At 41.7% G+C, this 20,182-nt stretch overlaps 1 protein-coding gene across 2 annotated transcripts in view; it reads right to left on the bottom strand.

The window, feature by feature from the left end:
* cdk14 (cyclin dependent kinase 14) overlaps positions 1-20,182 on the bottom strand; it is a 143,245-nt gene that overhangs the window by 30,485 nt on the left and 92,578 nt on the right. For both annotated transcript variants that reach the window (XM_062399828.1, XM_062399829.1), the window contains 4 exons: positions 19,570-19,633; positions 15,228-15,276; positions 11,149-11,288; positions 5,684-5,834 (listed from right to left, as the gene is read on the bottom strand). In XM_062399828.1, coding sequence (XP_062255812.1) covers positions 5,719-5,834; positions 11,149-11,288; positions 15,228-15,276; positions 19,570-19,633 — 369 coding nt within the window. In that variant the 3' untranslated portion in view covers positions 5,684-5,718. The remainder of the gene's footprint in view (positions 1-5,683; positions 5,835-11,148; positions 11,289-15,227; positions 15,277-19,569; positions 19,634-20,182) is intronic.

Genomic DNA, 20,182 nt, shown 5'->3' with positions numbered 1-20,182 from the left:
TCGCTCTGTAAACTAGCATCGCTTGTACCAGTAGCGCACAGATTTAGGGTAAAAACTCCATCATCATAGTGGTGAGATAATGAGTGAATTTTCCTTTTTCAGCAAACCATCCCTTTAATATCCATCCTGAGTGATCTGATCACAGGTGTTCAGCTTCAAGTTCAGTATGGACACACTCAAAGAATATTTTGAGATCTGATCTCAGACCACATTCAGAGATGGTCTTTTTAGCAGTGTGAGCTTAATGGGTCCTGGCCATGAATGGTCCAAGCTCAGAAATGAGGATGCTGCTTTGTTCACATGTGAAAAGTTAACATCGGAGAAAGTTCGGACCCAATTCTCCAGACATCCTCCGGAGGTCATGTCTGAAAAGGGCTCATTGGACGACAACACATACACAACAGTCACTTTCAAGATGCTGCTCGGCCAAAAAAAGAGCTATATTTCTAAGATACATGATCACTCAGAAAGAAAGTGAAGGGCTCAGTCACACACTATATCAGCTGCCAGGCAGTCAATTGCATAATATGAATAGAAAAGTGTGCCATAAAGTCTGTAGATGCATCCTTTAAAAAACTCAAACTTCATTATATGGGCCTGAAAAGTCTTTAATCTTCTAATGAGGTTAAACACTGCTTGTTAACATCCCCTGGTGATATAGGCTACGTTTCACATTATATTATCAAACTGCTGCTTGTTTAAACATCCATCAGACTATGTACAATATTACCATCTATTTGGACCCATGTTTATGGAAACATAATGATTATAAGTCCCATCGTCTTTTAGCTCCTCTACTGCAGAAAAACAAGAGTTAAGCTGCTTTAAAACCCAAACAATCAGCTGAAATAAGCTGAAAGGCTCTGTGGAGCGGAGGCTGCAGGACTGGATTTGAATTCTTTCAGGCTTTCTCGTGATGAGCAACTCTTCCACTATTACATGTACTCATTTGACTGTATGGTCATATGAAGATATTGGCTGTGTCTCAATTCAGGGGCAAATTGCGTCATGGCGGCGCAACTAGGCTGTCACACTTTGAAGTCGCCTTTAAATGCGTCCTTCTCTCTCCGAGAAACAAAGGCTGCGACGGGGTGGATCCTTCCCGATCTAAACCATCCCAGAATTCATTGTGCTTTATTGACGAAGCACCTTTTAAAGCCGTAATGGTGCTGGGAAATGCAGAGACTTCTGATGCTGGAGTATCGCGCTTAAACTTAAACGGCTAATGACACGCAAGGTAAAAAAACCAAGGGGCCTTAAAACTTTCTCATCGTGTCCAACTCCAGCTTTGTTGCTAGGCAACAGCAGTAAAGGAAGGTCGGGCTGATGACACAGAAACCCTCTGAAGACCCGACTGTCTCATTTCAGCTTGGCCTTCATGGACTACCCTGCTCACGGAGACCATCCCCTTCATGGGCCGGGTAGACCTAGTGCTCTGAAAGATGCAGCCCCTGAATTGAGACCCAGCTGAAGATCGCAGCATTACAAAGACCTAAATCTATTATTATATGACACCAGAATAGACCGCATTACATAATTATACAAATATATCTCAATGAATTCCTGTTTTGGCCGAGGAGCTGTTGATTTTACCTCCTTCGCGTTGCTTGTTGCTCCCTGATTGAATCAATGTTTCATGTGCTGTTATGTATTCTGACTGTGAGGACGCTGTCATACAGAGTATCGGTGCACGGGGCTGATGCTCTCAGACAGGGCAGCAGGCTCCCACTTGTTGTTGTGACTCGCGGTTGAACTGTGTGGTCACTGAGAGGATTGACGGGGGGAACCGTTGCCTGCCCTCGGCAAAGGGTTGCCTCAGCTAATCTTGTGAATAATGCATAATCATGAATAAACATAGATCAGTGCGGCGCAGTACTGTAAAGGAGACCTGCCCCCCCCCCCCCCCCCCCCTTTCCGCCTCTTTCTTCTCCAACCCTGCCTCCATTTTGTCAATCCACTCCTCCTATCTCTTTCTGGCTTTCAATTCTCTCGCCACAAAACCCTCTTTCTTGCTTTCTTTCTTTTTTTTCCCTCCCTGCCAAAATCAGACCCTCCCACTATTCCCTCATCCTCTGTCACTCTCCCTGCATCCTTTTCTTTTCCTCTCTGGCCGCGGCAGTGACACACATTGTCGTGCTGCAGTGTTGCTGTGTCTCCGAGCGGGCGAGTCAGGCCCAGCCTTCACTCTCAGCTCAATAGCTGCCCGGGTTTCCTCAAAGGCAGCCATCCAGCCAGCACAAAGTCTGCCCACTGGGAATAGACCCACAAAAGAGAAAGGGGCTGCTCGCCTTCTTTGCACTACTCTGTCTGAAGCAGCCTGCCTCCACCACCTCCTATAAATAATACAACGTTGCCTCAACAAAAAGAAACCCTACACTGCTCCTGCAAGCCTCTGCTTCCCTTCCTCCTTTATTCCCTTGCCCTCTACCCCCCCTGTAGTCTGTTTCCTTTCTCTTCACCTCCTTTAACTCTAATTCTACTACTCCAGAAAAACACTATTTTAAGAACAGGCTTACACATATTAAGTTGAATATTGTGAATCTGATTTATTTTTGTAGTACTTATAGTATCTAATATAAGCTACAGGAGAGCAGAGGAAAATACTTGTTATCTAATGGCTTGTTAAAAATATATACATACACACGTCAAACTAAAGCTCTGCAGACCGGACCACTTCTTGCGTGATAGGTAACTGAAGCAACAATATTTTGGTTAATGCAATTCTATTTCTATATTATTTTCCTTAGCAGTGATATTACTACCTATACTAACTTGGTCTGCGACTGAAATCACTCACCAATCACTAAATAGTCCACTATATAAATAATTTGCCATTATGTAGTGCTGAATGTTTAGTGACATTTTTATTTATAGTTGACTCATTATTTCCCACAATTCATTAGGAAAAGTAGTGTACAACTGATGGTCACTAGCAGAACAATATATACCATCATGCATTGCGCTTGCGGTATTGACATTAGGAAAAATGGCAGAGATATCTCTTTTAGCATATGTCCCTAATATTTCTGAGGGAGTAGTTTGTCTGTTTTATGAATGACACAAATCTGAGTTGTGTTGGTAAAATAAATAAAAAGAGCAGAGCATCACATCTGAATTCTTACCACGGCAAATAGATTTGAACATTTAGTTGCCTCCTGAATATTATTTTTAACAACAAAATAGGGAAAAAGATTTTTTATGAAGGCTCAGCATGTGCAAGTGGATTTAGTTGGTTTTCCTCCAATTTCCGTTTCTGGCTACTGAAGCAAAAATGTGTTTGCATTTAAGTCCAGTTGATCAAGGTCTTTATTGGTTAAACCTACATGAACGTGTTTTTTGTGTTTCAATTTGGGGGTTTGCACCAAGCTTTGAACACAAATCTGACCCATTGTCACCTTTTAAGTTGATGTGATGAACTTAGCAAACAGCTTCTTATTGACACATCCTTTTCATTCATTTAGGGAGAGGTGTTTGTCCATGTGGTGAAAGTGATGGAACACACACTTGTGTTCAGCAATAATTAAGGTCTTTCCGACTGAATATCTAGAATTCTATGCTGCTTAATGCTCCACTATTTTCATGAGCTCGTCTCTGGCTGACACTCAGCAGGCAGTGGACAGTAAAGTCATGGTCTTAACTAAAACTCTCTATAAAGCTCCATAAATTCAGCTGATCCTTCTCTTTAGATTCACCTCTTTCACACCGTCGCCCTGCTCTCACATCCATTCCTCATTGGTCGCATTGTTATTGTCAACATCGCTCATAGTGTTGGTGTGTGTCTCTGTGCAATTTGTCGGTGTATTAAGGTGAATGTGTGCAGAGGGATTAGGCTGATATCGGTGAAGCTCTCACAGTCTGTCAGGCTCTGGGACGGGCCGGGACAAAGAGACTGATTTCAATTTAAATGCAGCAGCTGAGAGGACACGTCTCTCCCAGTGGGGTGACTTCCACCCTTCACACACACACACACACAGAGAGCCACCCACTTCAACATATTCACTAGAATAGTAAACACAGAGTATTCAGCCTCCACCTCCTCCTTGTGTACGATGCATGCAGAGTTTGTAGATGAAACATCAGGACATAGTTTAGAAAGCTGCAGATCCATGTGTGATGAGCTGATGTCTCTGCATTGGCTCTGCACCTGTCAGTAATTATAGATATAATCTGGTCCTCAGTGCCGTGTTGTGGCCCCACAGTGGCCCTCACAATCCAGAGTCCATCATTAGATCAGCCATTGTCACCATGCATGGCCTCTGCACCTCTTATTACATGCAAATGGTGCGGCTTTATGCGAGCAGTGAATGAGACCCCTGCCTCCAGTGAATGGGACACCCTCCTCACCCACTTAAAGCCATTCCTCCATTTATTATTGCATTCTCTGCCTCAGCAAAGAAAGCACAGATCTCATGGCGCCAGTGTTTAAAGAAACACTGTGGTGGTTGGTGGGACCCAGATAAGTGCTCAACACAGTGCTCGACATGACTACTTCACAGAGCTAATGGTCAAATATGCACATTCCTGGTATATAATACAACATGAATGTCTCCAAACATTTAATATGTATTGTAAGTTCTGTTTTCTCTGTTTTGTAGTATTTAAGCTTTTTAATACAAATTTGTCCTTTCAGATAAAACATGAAAAGCAATGCACAAATTGGTTACTCCTAGCATATGCTGTGATATTTTATATTAATATGGGAATGTCTTATTTTCCAATAGAATCTGCATTCCACCAACAAAACACAAAACAGAACAAATGAAAAGTATTTTTTTTAAACCTTCCAAGATCACAATTATAGCAGATGTCAAATGATTGGTTTAATCTCTAAAAGCCTTCAATCATGTTGGCATTAACTTCACAGTGAAATTACTCAAATTTGAACAAGTTGTAGATCATGTCTCTAATCTTATTGGTTGATAAAGTCCCCATCAGACACACAGACACCTGCAAATATGGATTTGCTTAAACAATGCATGACGCAATTTTGACTTCAGGGTGATAATCAATATTCTTATGACGTCATTCTGAGGAATAATCTTCTGATTAATATAAATGATAAAAGGTCTGGAGCTTTTCATGTCTTTATGTGTTGTTTTAAAGTACAGTTGTGCCATACATCCATTCATACACGCACAATGCATCTCCAGTATGTGCAACATTTTCTCACCATTCATCACTGCTACACTGCTGGCGGAGCCCTCAGGGGGATTTCTTTAGGTTCAGTAGCTTGGGATCGAACCGCAGACCTTCAGTTTAGTGAATGAACTGCTCTAACTCACCACAGCCACTAACAATATAAGATTGAGATTGTCTATATATATATATATATATATATATTTTTTTTTTTTTTGTTGACCTTGAGCTTTCCCCAAGCAGCTCAGCAGGTTAGAAATCTGGAGATAAACTCCCAACATGGTTAGTATGAATTATCCACACACACATGGACCAACAGGGGTGAAGACGACCCCTTGCTTGTGCTGCTATGCTGCTGCAGAGTAAAACAAGACTTAACTTATATTGATTTCAAGGGCATGCAGTAACTGCGTTGTGCTGAACCAGTAGACATTTCAGTTCATTACATTTTCACCTCAGGTTTGCTGCTTGTTTCATTTTCTTTTCAGTGTGCTGCTCCAGCTGCATAGTGTTTGTGTGTGCTTCTCGCATGGTAATGAACACATACCTGTCAGGCAGTCATGTGCAGGATACTGCCTCAGGTCAGTGTTTGCTGCCAGAGGAAGCTTTTCCATGACTGTTCCTCCGTGCACACACCTGTATGCTGTCCCCGCTCTCTGTCTGCAGCTTGACATTTGGTACAGTGAAGATAGAAGACACTGCGGGGGGAGAAGACGCAGGCGGATCAGGAGAGTGCACTGTGACATTTTCAAGGGAGCTGTTAAATGTAGAGATCATTATTCAAAAGTCTGCAGAGTTGCAATATTTTTGTCATAAGTAGTCATTTGAAATTGCTACATGTAGCATTTTAACAGTGCTCACTTGTTTTTTGATTGTGGAATATTAAGATATTGCTAAAACAACCTTATTTTGAAGAATCAGAGCAGCAACTCGTAGAGGCAGGTGATGCTGAATGGCTGGACCTGATATAAGTTGAGACAATGTTTGTGTTTCTTCTGCCTCCATGATGCCAAATGTAAGAAGAACTTTAAGTTGCCGGGGGACGAAATGCATTACGCAACATTTCTGTGTGGAATATTCCTAAAAAGAATGAAATCTTCGGTGGAATCTGTCATTGTGTCTGTGCTCTAACACATTTTTGAAATCTTCTAGTATGCAGCAGGCATGGAAGATTGGTTGTTGATCGTTAATTTAATGTGAAGATAAACAAGATAAAATAGTCTCACAGTCAAACAGCAATTAGCAAAGAAACAACATGTAAATCAATAAAGGATCCAGAACCTGACCACGGGGGCAAAGCATGTGTAAACCGACAAACTGACAAAAACAAAGGGAAGCACAGAGGTCATACACACAAGGTGGCAGGGTAATTGATCAATGTGCGATACACATCAGGAACAGGTGCAGATGATCAGGAAACAGGACACACAATGAGCACATTTTCAAAATAAAACAGGAAACGGAATAAACAGAGTGGAAACAATCAAACAGAATACAAATCCAAACACAAAAAAAGATGTCTAATATGAGAAGTCCATACAACAGCTCAACAGAATAAATTTGGGTCGAAAACAGTCTCAATAGTTGAGAAAAGTTCAGAGGGCAGAATGACAGACTGACATGCAGTAGCCTCACCTTTATTGTCTTATCAGGGCATTTGTGGTTATGTGGTATACGTACTGACCTTATTGACAATGGGTCAGCCCATTCTTGATTCTTTCTAATAATATAACTTAACTTATAAACCTGTGCATCAGGTGGTTCCATATTAAAAAGTATCTATTCAATTGTCCTATAAAGGGGAGATGCACACCCCTAATGGATGTTTTCATATTCAGAGCTATTCGGCAATAGCCTGGATGCCAGACAAACTTAGCCCCGCCCCCAAAACATTTGAGGTCGGGAAGTTCGGTCTAGAGTCGCTCCGTTGGGGAGAAATTATGCCCGGTTGGAAATCATCCAATCAGATTGTCAGGGCGGGCTTTATACGATGATGGACAGATGATCAACGGTAACGTTATCAACTACGTCATCAAAGTGCACTTGGGTTGACGTTGTTTTTCCACAAACATGCCTGCCGAGCTTTATGCCAGCTTTACGAGCGCTGAGATGTGTAGATGCTGCCGTTGAGTCTGATTTAGGAGACATCGACAGCGCATTCATTTTGAAAGAGGAACAGAGAAACGCGATCAAGGCATTTGTAGATCGAAAAGATGTTTTGACATCAGCAGAGAAACTCTGCGTCATGTTCGGGGGGGGGGGGGGGGGGCTGTTACATTAACTGTTTCTCTCAAAAATGCTGATCGTGCTGGTAAGCTCTCCATTTATCTTTAAATTATTTTTACAACCCCGGCAAAAATCGTTTTTACTGATCTTCTTCTACATCTCCCAGCGTGCGTGCAGCTGAGTTCTGTTGACAACAACTATGCATCGCTTTACATACGTCACATACTACGTTGCTCTGATTGGTTGTAGGTCTATCCAATTGAGCGAAGAGGAATTTTATTTCCTGGTTCGGTTGAAACACGCCCCATAATCACAGCCAAATGGAGCGGTATCAGACTCACATTCTGACTAAAATGTGAGTATGACAACGTCAGGCTAATACGGCAAGCCAACTCATTGGAAAACGTCAGTTTTCCTTTAAAGTTAAACAATAGGCAGATATGAAATGATAGTTTAGAGTCAACAATAGCAGAACCAGTGAAAGAATTAGGATATAAAGCTGTTTACTTAGCAAATGCCAGTTGGGGCAAATGGATTCACACACTGAATCTGTTCTGAAAGGAGACCCGGCCTCTTCTCTAGTTTGGAAGTTAAGACGGTGGGTTTTGCCAAGAGAACTGGAGGAGAACTGCTCTGTCTAAACACTTTGTTCCACTTCCATAATACACATAAATCTCACTGCGAGTCCAGAGAAGCAGGAGTTTTTTTTTCTTCTTTTCCGATGCCCTCACTCTCACTTTTTCCACTGCCAGACACCCACACACACTCTCACTGAAATCAAATTAGAAATGTCACAATCCAACCCGCACAGCTCCAGCAACCTCAGGAGCTCTATTGTCTCAGTAATTCTGTCATTGTTCCCTGTAATCTGTCTGGGTATTGTCTGGATAAACCCACGATACACATGACAATAGAGTGCACAGTGGGCCACAGACAACACTCTGGTCATTTCTATACGGATAAAAGGAACATTAACTCGAAAGTATATATAATATAATATTTTATATTCAACTACAGGGTGAGTTAACTAAAGAGCAGTGTGCTGTTACCGAGCGTTTTTCCCTTTGGCCTGAGTCTTTTCTGCTGCAGGAACCTGATTACTATGCTGTGGTTGTAGCCGAATAGAACTGGAGTAATTAGCCAGTTCATTATCTCACATTCATATCTCACTTTGCATCATTTTGACACTCGTTTGCAAGAGGCAAATACACCCACACACACACAGACTCACACAGAGGGAATGGAGGATACTTTATGTTTATCCAATCTTGTCCTCATTTCAGGAAACTTATTTTAATTCCCTCCCATTCTCCCCTCAGTGATTCTGCTGCTGTGTCACATGTGCATGCAGAAAGGAGAGCGTCAGAGAGAGAGAGAGAGAGAGAGAGAGAGAGAGAGAGAGAAAGAGCGATAAAGAGAGCTGGGAGGGAAAGAGTGAGCGAGCGAGCGAGCATGACAAGAATCAAAATGAGCCATCTCTCTTTTCTCCCCCTCGCTCTCAGTGACCACCGCTTTCAGACATGACAACCTGCTGGGTGCTGATAACGGGATTAATAATGCTGAAAAATCCTAATCGGGGGGAATTAAAAATGGAATTCTCCCATTAAAATTACCACCATGTCAGTGGCAGCACACTCAGGTCTGCAGAGCGGGCGTTTCACTCCACTAATGAATAACAGCTTAAGGGATTGGTTATGTATGTGTTGCCTGTCAAATGATATGGATATGCAGTCATCTCTGACATGCTGTCATGTAATAACCCAATTCTGTAGCATTAATTGAAATACAGCCGCAGTGTGAAAGTTGTGGCTAAAGCCTCTGCACAACCAAAATGTACACTGAGAAACCACTATTAATACCAATGTGCTTCTGAAGTGAAGATGTTTGAAAGCTATGATGGGTGTTTCTAAGGTACTGTGCTTTTTCTTTTTTTTTTTGGGAGTCGGGGCTCGTATTTAAAGAATGCCTCACTGTGCTGTAGCTCTGGGCAAACAACAACTCAGGAAGATAGAAAATCAAACTGAGCATGTTGCAGTGGCTGAGCTCACTGTCCCACCGGCATCCACATAATAAGACAGGCTTTCAAGCCCAAAACAAGCCAACCCCAGGTCACTGCTCGCTGCCTCCTTAACACACAGAGACAGAGAGAGAGAGAGAGAGAGAGAGAGAGAGAGAGAGAGAGAGAGAGAGAGAGAGAGAGAGAGAGAGAGAGAGAGAGAGAGAGAGAGAGAGACGCTATAAGATCCAGTGGAGCTGAGGGAGCTGAAAAAAACAAAAAAAAAGGAGAGAGGGGGAGTCAAAGCAAGAAAAGGAGAGAGAGTGGGAGAGTCAGAGCGAGAATAGAACTACTGCCTCGTGGTTATAGGTCTCCGCCTTACAGTCACATTTCAGTCCGGACTCCTCTAATATATACAGTGAAGACTATGAAGGAATTTATCATAATGTGTTATTGTAGAGTGTTCCGTCATCATAACGTACACATTCTTGAGTTATGCTCGCAAATGTGTGATGTGGGGTCGGGGTGACCTTGAACTTTTTAATATAAATTTCTAAACAGAGATTAGTGAACAAAATATGACCTTTGACAACCAAATTCTAATCGGGTCACCCTTGAGTCTGAACGTATGTTTGTGCCAAATGTAATGAAATTCTTTCCAGGCATTCCTCATATATTGGGTTCACGAAATGTTTACTTTGACCCGCACATTCTAATAACTTTATTGAGGTATTGGTTTATGAGGCTAAAAACATGTTCTGTGAGGTCACAGTTTTTGACCAAATCAAAATGTAATCAGCGGATCACTGAGTCCAAGCAAAACTGCCTCTTGGAGTTCCTGAGATATTGTGTTCAGGGAAGTTTGACACAGGTTTTCAAAGCTTTGAATGAACAATCTAAACTAAAGAAGTTGCTGCTACACCTTAAACCAGGAGGCCATCCCGTTTGTGTTAGGATGCCTCGTCAACCTGAATGCTTCTGGCTTTGAGTGTGAACATATCAGAGTTGACATATTTGTATATGGTCTGAACAACCTTCCGGGCAGCCTTACTTGTTCACACACAAAAATAACTAAATGTTGTGAAGTGCAAAGCTCTAATTCTTTAACATCAAACAATTATATATATGGCACTCATACACTTGTTCTTGTGTGTACACACCACCATCACTGTGTTGCTTTGATTATTAGGAAAACTCCAAAATAACGATTGTCTTCTTCTCTGCAGCACTAAAGAAGGAGCACATATTTTCTACGATTACTAAGTAGATTTATAAATGTTTATTTGCTGTCAACACAGTGATGTTTTCAGAAGGTTAAGTGGTGCCTGAATCTAAAAATCTGTCAAAGTTATGACTCATAGAATGAGGATGTGTGAGCTCATGTTTCACATCCACTGCTGCTGCTACATCGGATGAGTGTGTTGATGAGTGGCTCAGATCACTGATAACTAACTGCTGTTTGTTAAACATCAGCATGAAGCGGCCTCGGCCTCATGCAGTGACTTTCGCTTGCAACCCCGCTTCTACCCCCCCGGTCAACCCGTACATGAGGTGCACCTTAATCATTGTATTATGTTCCATGACCTCTGAACAATATTTTGAATAAATCACCATAAAACTTCACGTAGCATCATATGGTGACAGATTATTCCCATTTGGACTTTCTCACATCCTGATACCTGCAAAAACCAACTGACAATCAGGAAGAAACAAAGCGCCACCTGGTTTTCCAGCTTGTCAGCACAGACAGGTGTGAGAGTGGCAGTGTTCAGTGTGCTGGAGGGACTTACTGTCCTGCAGCTCCCAGAGCCGCGGTGGAAGGTTACTGAAGTATTCCTGGTTCAACGCTGCCTGGGCCGACAGGCGGTTCTTTGGGAAGCACTGGAGGAATCTGGAGGCCAACTCCTCAGCATGGTCCACGTAACCCAACCTGAAACACACCAACACACTTCATCAGATACAGTGGACCACAGACACTTATATATACATACAGTAACACAGTATACTATACTACACAAACACACACACACACACTAATGGTGATTAGTCTTACATCCTTTAAACCGAGTATGACCCAAGGAACCACTGCTTCCCTTTCATCCAAATAAAACAAAGAATAGACTACTTTCCATTCATTCATCCCTCTGAGAAAACAAATTATCTCTCCAATCCACAGAGCTGCTGACAACAAAAAAAAATTAGTTTTTTAATTATGTTCTAGGTTTGCTGACTCAAGAGGAAAAACACTTCTCTGACACACACACAAAGGAGCACACAAACAGACACACACACTCGGTTACACCTCAAGTTTGATGACTAGGTCACCATAAGAAACAAGAGGTGTTCATTAAAGCAGACACCAAGACATGAGCAAGCTCTCTGCGAACGTGTGTGTGTGTGTGTCGGTGTGTGTGAGTGCGGGTGTGCACATGTGTGCCCACATATGTTTGTTCTGGGAGTCACTGAACTCCTGAACCAGCCCTACCTAGCAGCGCTGAGGGGGGAAAAAGATTGAAAAAAAAGGAAGAGCAACAAATTCAGTCAGTAATTAGGCATCCGCTGCATTAAATAAACATGATGTTATTCAGCGCAGCTCGCCGGCCCGCTGCGCAGAGCACTCAGAGTGCTTCTCATGTTCTGCAGGCTTCTCATGGCTGGCTCCCTAGTCAAGCTCTCTGACAGACACTCCCATGGCTCTCAATAGGGATCTCAACTCAACTTATCAGCAGAGAGACAGAGGGAGGATAAATCTCAGTTCAGCTCATCATCGCCACTCAGCAGAGAGGCAGGGATAAAGTTAACAAAGTCCATCAGGGCCTCTTCTCGCCTCTCTCTCTCTCTCACACGGCTGAAATATTCTGTGGAACTTTAAAGCAAAGTTTAAAGTTCAGTCCAATCTATCGCTTATCTTTTACTTTAAAAGTTCCGTATTAATCTATCAACATGCAAAAATTTAAAAATCCTAATAATGTTAACCACAATTGTAAATTATTTGTTTTTACAAGAAATTATCTGTTATTGTAATAAGTTTAGAAAAATTGTACATTTTAGAACTATCCTCTTTTGTTGAGGCATAACATTAAGATTCCAAGATCAAAGTCTAGGCTTGTGATATGTTACAAGTTGTTGTTGTAACATATCAAACATGGACAAACGCAACAGGTAAACCCCCTAGTTCCTTCTGGCCTGTGATGGAACAATAGACATAACAAATACAGGCCAAACAGACATGTTCATGCACGGCTGGATTGTCTTTGCAATTCACGTAGGGCTCTATCCAAAGGTGGATAAAACCAGGTAAAGCAAAGCAATTCAGTTTATAAAGACCCTTTCATACGAAGAGTTTGATTCAAGGTGCAGGTGTTTATAATAGCCTCCTCCTCATCATTATGATCATCATCATCATCATCATCACTACCATCTGACATCAGCCAAAGAGAGGTTGTTCCCGTCATTGCATCAGGTTACTGTGATACAGTATAGTTATTAATGGTACAGTATGGCAAGTTCTTTATATCAATAAGAAAATCCCTTCTATAGAAACAATAGGAACGGTTATAATTGCCATTTGTTTAAACAGTATAATGTTCCCCATTCCTGCACTGAAGCACAAACACTGCGGTTAGAGCCAGTGACAATGTGACTCAGTGTCAAAAGTCTTTCATGTATGTTGGTCTAATGACAGCACTAGAGGGAAGTTTAATACAAATATAGATCCTCCTGTGTGGATGGATTAACACAGAGTTTAAATAAGTGCAGGTGTGAGATCACGTGGAGACGAGCATGTTGGTCTTTGAAAGCTGTTGGTGCAGTGTGTGCACATTCCGTGCTGCCTTTGTGGCCAGCTAGCTCGAGTGAATAAGAGCACATCTGCGGCATGATGGATGGTATCTACTGAATCTATCAGACAGCTCCAGGTGATGACACATTCACTGCAGAGAAAAGCATTCCTTCCTCACTGGTGCATGGCGAGTGCTTCTTCATACCACAAACGGGACCAGGGAGAGGTGAGGCCGAACAAGCTGCCAGTATTGTCCCCTCACCTCGGTGGAAAGTGGCATCTTAGTTTGATCAAAGCTCCATCGCACAGCTCTCAGGATCTAAGCTCAGGGTCCAAAGTTCATGGCGTGTCTGAATTCAGCACGTGTCCAAATCCACTTTAGTTTTTTAGTCCAACTGTGAAGAAAGTTGCTGTGCCAACTGCATGGTGCATGAGGGTTGCATTTAGTCACTAAATGAGTCATGGCTGTGTTTTGGGGCATAACGTGCACAAAACCAATCAGCTCCCATTCTCTGTGAGAGCCAGGTGCACACGGCTGGATTCATGTTATAAGGGCAGATTTTTGAGCTAGTGAGAGAAAACACTTCTCTGCAAAGGAAAAGGTTTCACTTGACCCATGATTGGATCCTCTCTGCACCCGCCTGTTAATAATATTTATTACATTTTAGCCTTTAACTAATGAAACTATCTTGTTTGTTAAAATCACTTTCTGCATGCCGCAAGACAGCAATGTTCCAACGTGTTTGAACTCAAGAGCAGAACGTCTTCTTATAATGGATGAATTGCTTCCAAAAATAAACACCAGGCTTTTTTACATCCAATGAGTCAGAGGGCTATAATTGTTGAGTAATTTCCCATTGTTGAATCATAAATTAATTGTTGCAGGAGAGTATGTTGCTATCTGCCACAACACTAACATATTGTTGGGACAGTTTTAATGCTGTGGATGATTGGTAAACATAAATCATTGCATTGAAGTTTTTGTGCAAAAAAAACCCAGATCTACAATGTTCCCAGCTGTGAATGTGAACTTTCCGTTGCCAATAACAGTACTGCTTCAAATAATAAATATCTATCATAGTGCCACAATCCCTTTCTAGTGTTTATAATTATTAACACTAGAAAAAATGTTCAATATGTTGGTATTTTAATATTTTGCATGTATGCTTACACAAACACACCACAGCAAATTCCTTGTGTGTTAACCTTCTTAGCAATAAACCCTGATTCTGATTCTAATGCTTTTTACCATTACTAACAGCAGTTACTTTTTAAAACTCTTTAAGTCAGATATATCAGTCAGATGACTCCATTCAAAGGATAACATCAAAACCCTCAATCTTCTCAACTAAAGGCTGAACAATTCTCGGCCTGGGACGAGGAACACAACCTGAAATTACTAAGATGCTGATTCATATGACGTTATAATGCTCATTATGGTCATGGTTTTATTTGATCATTGGTAATTTTAACTTCAAGTTTACAGGTGTAGCATCTTATCTGGGGATTAAGAACACAGAAGACCTTTTAATAATATTCTAAATCACTCGAGGAACCAAGGTCTAACCAGTGCTGTGTGATGGGAACCACCTGTAACAGCTGTACTGAACTGACTCAATAACTGGAGTTTTATATGCATCACTTGCGTGGTCCTGCTTTTAATTTCCCTGTGGAAGAGAGACATGCTCCCCCACCCTCTCTGTGGTCTCCCCTCCGGATATAAGCCAAGAGCAAACAGTGGCACACTTCTAGTAGAAGCCCCAGACTGAACCACCGTGCCCTCTTTCTACCATACACATCGGATGTCGCATGTGGAGTCTCACATGTGGACTCTGCAGGAAGCCTGTGAGTTCTTGGAAGAACATGTGAGCTGTACAAAGTGTGTTAAGAGTACGTTCACATAGGAGTTTGACTTTATAGACAGTAATGTTGGTAATAGTGTGTCTATCAGTTACAGAACCCCGTTCTGGGTTTAACAATAAATGCACATACATGAATACGCTTGCACACTTACACCTACACTTACACACACACATACACACACTCACACACACACAAACACACAAAATATGAAGGGGGAGAACTTACTTATTCCATGCTTGTCTGAGCTTCTTAGCACTGTAAACTGTAAAGCGATCTGGAACGAGAACAAACACATAATGAATAAAGTGTGTGAACTAACCTGCTGTCTGGTTTACCCTCCTGTGCATTTATCTCTTCACATTAAAGTTACACATGTGCTGCAGGGAGAGCACATCAGGAGGACACCCTGCTGGATGTTTGAGGTTTCATTCCCTCTTTAATGATCACATGTCATCTTGGTCTTTATGCAACTAAACGATGGAAACTATTTGAAGAAGAGACAAAATGTTCCCGTTTGAGCATCAAATATCCTCCGTCTTTTCTCATCTGTTTCCATTTGAACAGGTTGGTCTTATATTAAACTGACATTTGCATTGCATTAACACTAATGCACCTTACTGGGTAATTATTAACACATTCTGCTGCCGCAATATGAAATGTCTGCTGTAAAAGAACGTGTCTCATTGTCATACAAGCCATTTATCAAATACTGAACAGTTTATTGCTTCATGTATAAGTTGGTGAAATTGATGTGTGGCATATATGAATTGAGAAATGCTACAGTGGGAGCTGTGTACATCTCTTTCAAAACCGGTCCACATTAAATTGTCACATTCATGAGAGGAGTTCTGTGAGGTAGTTTCTCCATATTTCCACCGCTATGTTTATTATGCTGCACTGTTCTCTCCGTCTCGGCCAAAAGTGCCATGTGGACACACTGTCAAGCTGAGCTGCCAACTGACCAGCTTCCATACAAGCTAGCCAGCCACCCAGCGAGTTAGCCCACCTCTTACACTGCCAGCCTAATCCGACTAGCCGGCCATCCAACTGTCTGTCAGAGTCAACTTCCAGTCTGCCAGCTACTCAACAGTGGGTCCAGTCACCCAGTCCAGTGCCAGGAGCGGACAGAACTGACCACAGGTCCCTGGGTGACAGAGGTAAAGGCTGCCAGACAGAGTCCTCACATGGCTCCTACTATGAAGTCAGATTGAGCCATTACCCATGCCATTATGAAAGCAACATAAAATTAGTTTGTGCGTTTAGTATTTGTAATGTTAGTGAGTAAATCCCACAATGATACATGTACTTTTCAGCTTTTTGGTATTCATATTACATTTAATACCCTGACTTTACATACAAAATAAATGTTGCTAAAAAATTTAGTGTCAGAAGAATGTTTTTGATGTAGAAGAATACATCTGAGGTCATGTTTGATTTCTGCAGGCCATGCTTTGAATGATCTGATGTCAGTATCTCCCTCAGCCTGTAACTCAACCTGACACTGGGCTTTAATATAGGAAATAAAATCACAACCCCCCCCCCCCCCCCCCAGCACATCATTTGAAAAGGTGGGATTGATGTGTTTATAGCAGCAGTGTACGATGTATCTGTGAAGCTGTGCTCGCTGTGTGATCACATCAAAATACAAAACACCAGATTGAAGTCGAGTAAATGTTATATTCGCGTTAGCATAATATTTTTAAATTTTAAATTTAATATCCAAAGCTAGCATTGAAATGTCACCTGCAGTTGTTCCTGCAGTGTGCATACATGTTTGAATTGGGTCTGTCTATAATTGTAAACCGTATCTCTCTTAAAAACAAGATATTGATGTCTGTTAACTCTGCCAAAAAAGTTATATTTTCGTTTAGTTTGTTTCTCTGTTGATTACGCAAAAACTACTGGACGGACAACGGTGTAACTTTTAAATTATGGAGCTTGACGATGAGAATTAGGCATGTTTAGGGGACTGATATTAGAGCGTTTGTGTAATTTGATGCAGATCCCCCCGAAACATCTGGATCTAGTGAATTTAAATGTGGTTTCATAAGGGCACCGATGGTCCATGGTGGAGGTACTTAACTATTTGATGTATGAGTGATGTTTGCCACATTCCACTTTTAGATTCATCTGTTAAATATTGTATGTTGGGTTTCGTACTAACATTTATATTAGTGTTTATATTATCTTTATAATAACTTACATAGGGTTCTGTTTAATAACAAAACCAAACCATGAAACTGTAACGATAAACTGAATACTTTATCACTTCTTCACTGATAAAAGTGAAGAAGTGATAAAGATTAGAATTAAAAAGGCAAAATGTGTCCAGCTCTGAACGCCTTGTAAAAGCAGTTCGACAGTAGAGTGGAGTTAAAGCAAGATATGACAAGAAGTGAGGAGGAATGTGTAGAGTCTTTTCACAACCACAGAAATGTGAAAAATAAGAGCTGCCTCCACTCTGAGGTCCAGCCACACGGACATGACTGAGATCCAAACTTTAATGCTGTATTGCAAAGACTGGATTGAAAAAAAGGACAAGGGAAAGTATTATGCATGTAGAAGTGACGATGAAGTGTGATGAATCATGAGCAGAGGAGTGATAGAGTCACTGGGTTTTGGAAAAGTGTGCAGATAACAGTCGGCTCGGAGGAGCTCAGGGCTGCTTTGGAAACATGAGCTCAGTAGGTTTTCTTCCTGCTGCTATACTGCCACCTGCAGTTCAACGCAGGCTCCACAAGGTGTTGTATTTTGTTGGTTCTGTCCTAATAACAATTGGCCAAGCTACTGTCTTATATTTGTGAAAATAAAAGTGAAGATATTAGGATGTCACCAAGGATCCAGAATTGGTTTACCACATATTACTCAAGGTCAAAGATATATACTAAAATAAATACAGAATAATATCTTTCCAGTGCAGTGCTCAATGTGGGCCAGTACTCACTGATACACACAACCAGCACTTCCAGTATGCAGGGTTACACACACTACTCCTGGCACTTTCCTTACATAACGTACTGTGTTAGCTGCGTATGAAGTACAATCAAATAAAAGATTCAAAGATAAAAGTTTATTGTGTATTGGGATGTATAATGGGGCTAAGAATCTGACCATCTTAATTTTGGGTGACGTTTGGTCACAAAAAAAACAACTAAGCAGTTTGATGAAATGTAACAAAGAACCAAAGACAATAATGTTAAGAACAAAATGAAAAATCAAATAAGAACAAAACAAACTTAGAAATACAATAAAATGTATTTTGCTGGCATGTCCTCAGAAATTAGCCTCTGAATAATTAACCATCAGAGAGATAATTAAAGAAAACTGAATGACCTTTAATCTTCCCATAATGTAACCTCCAGGGAACATGATTACCAGAGCTACCAGGTGATTATGATTCTGTTACTATAAGTATTTCATCATTCTCCCCCTCTGGATACAAACCTTCATGATCTCCTTGCTTGATTATACCCTGTGCACTGTGAAGCTTTATGCTGCTTTATGAGAACCACCATGTGGTTACATTTAATCTGATCATCTCATTCTTTCTGTGTATGTTGATAAAAACAAAATCACATCTGCAGACACCATATAAACAAATGCAATGCTTGAAGGCAAACACCGGGCGTATGTGTGTGTGTGTGTGAGTGTGTGTGTGCGTGTGTGTGTGTGTGTGCGTGTTTGTGTATAGCCAAGACAGCTGCACATCTGTTCAACCCAGTGTGTGAGAGGCTAACAAGAGCCAACTGTCTGCATGGCCACGGGACCAGAGATTACATTTGTATGTGTTGTGTATGTGTGTGACCACGAGGGTCACCCCAGTTGGTCCCTAATTGGCCACTGGAGATAGGAGGCTGGGTCACATACCCCTGTGCTGCTCGCTGCCCCGCAACATTATTCTAACACTCTTTATGGCCGTCCTCGCCTGTCCCCTCTCCTCCACTCCAGCTCTTCTTCCCTCCATCGGCTCCAACACTAATCTGCAGTCTCTATTCATGTTCCCTCTAAAAAGCCCTAATGAGCTCCCAGAGGGCATGGCTACCCTGGCAGAGCTGCCACCCCCACTCCTGATGCTGCTGCTGCATTAACATGGAGCAGAGTGAGACTGCCCCATTGGTTGTCTGTGATGCTCAGGTTACTGAGTTTATAATCAAATACCTGATAGACCAAAGGATGTAGAATAGAGCCTAAACCTCAGGTGTTCACTGTCTGGGTCCAAGAGAGTCTTGGAGGAAATGTTCGTCCTCAACTCTAAATACAATTTTTCCATATCGTTCAACAACTATTTCTAAAAAAGGCTATAAATATGCAATTTTCAAATCTTTAATTACATTTTAAGATGACATAACTAAGAACAGCATAGCAGTTGATAAGGTAGGTTCCTTCCTAACAGTTCAGCATATGCTATGTATAAATAGGCCCCAAATTCATACACAGCATTTAAAGCAGCATGGCACCATGCTACTTCTTACACCATTATTTATACTGTTCTAGGGATGAATAATTTATGATTATTCCATGTAGTAAGGATGCAAGTAGCATCTTTGTGTCATTCAAAAGGTCTCACCTGGTTTGAAGTGAGGCAAGGAGGAAACACTTGGCCAGGTTTCTTCAGATGGAGTGCCAAGGACCTGAGGAAGAGAGTGGAATGTGAGAGAGGGAAGTGAACAAGTGGGATTTTGGGAAATCTCACAGCACCAGTTAATCACGTGTTCACAGCCACTACAATTATTTCATCCATCCATCCATTCTCTACACCTCTGAAGGTCACAGGGAGGTATAAGGGGCTGGAGGCTATCCCAGCTGACATGGGGCAAGAGGTGGGGTACATCCTGGAAGGGAAGCGAGTCGATCACAGGGCTGACGTGTAATGACACACAACGCACAATCCCACCATGGGCAATTTAGAGTCACTAATTAACCACTAATTTGGATTGTGGGAGGAAGCTGGAGGATGTGGAGTGACACCACGCAGGCCCAAAAAGGCCCTGGTTGAACCTCTGAGGCAACAGTGCTGACCAGTGCACCACTGTGCCGCCCCCTTCAATAAATCCATTCTAAACATGATTTGCATGATACGAGAAGCATGAAATTCAAGCTCCAAAAGCATCTCATTGTTTGTGCAATACTCCTCCTGATAAGTTTATCTTTTATGGAAAATGCTGCCCGAGTTCTCACGC

Source organism: Platichthys flesus, chromosome 11 (assembly GCF_949316205.1).
Source record: "Platichthys flesus chromosome 11, fPlaFle2.1, whole genome shotgun sequence".
In the NCBI taxonomy this organism is placed as follows: Eukaryota; Metazoa; Chordata; class Actinopteri; order Pleuronectiformes; family Pleuronectidae; genus Platichthys; species Platichthys flesus.
This window is presented reverse-complemented; position numbering and strand designations above follow the sequence as displayed.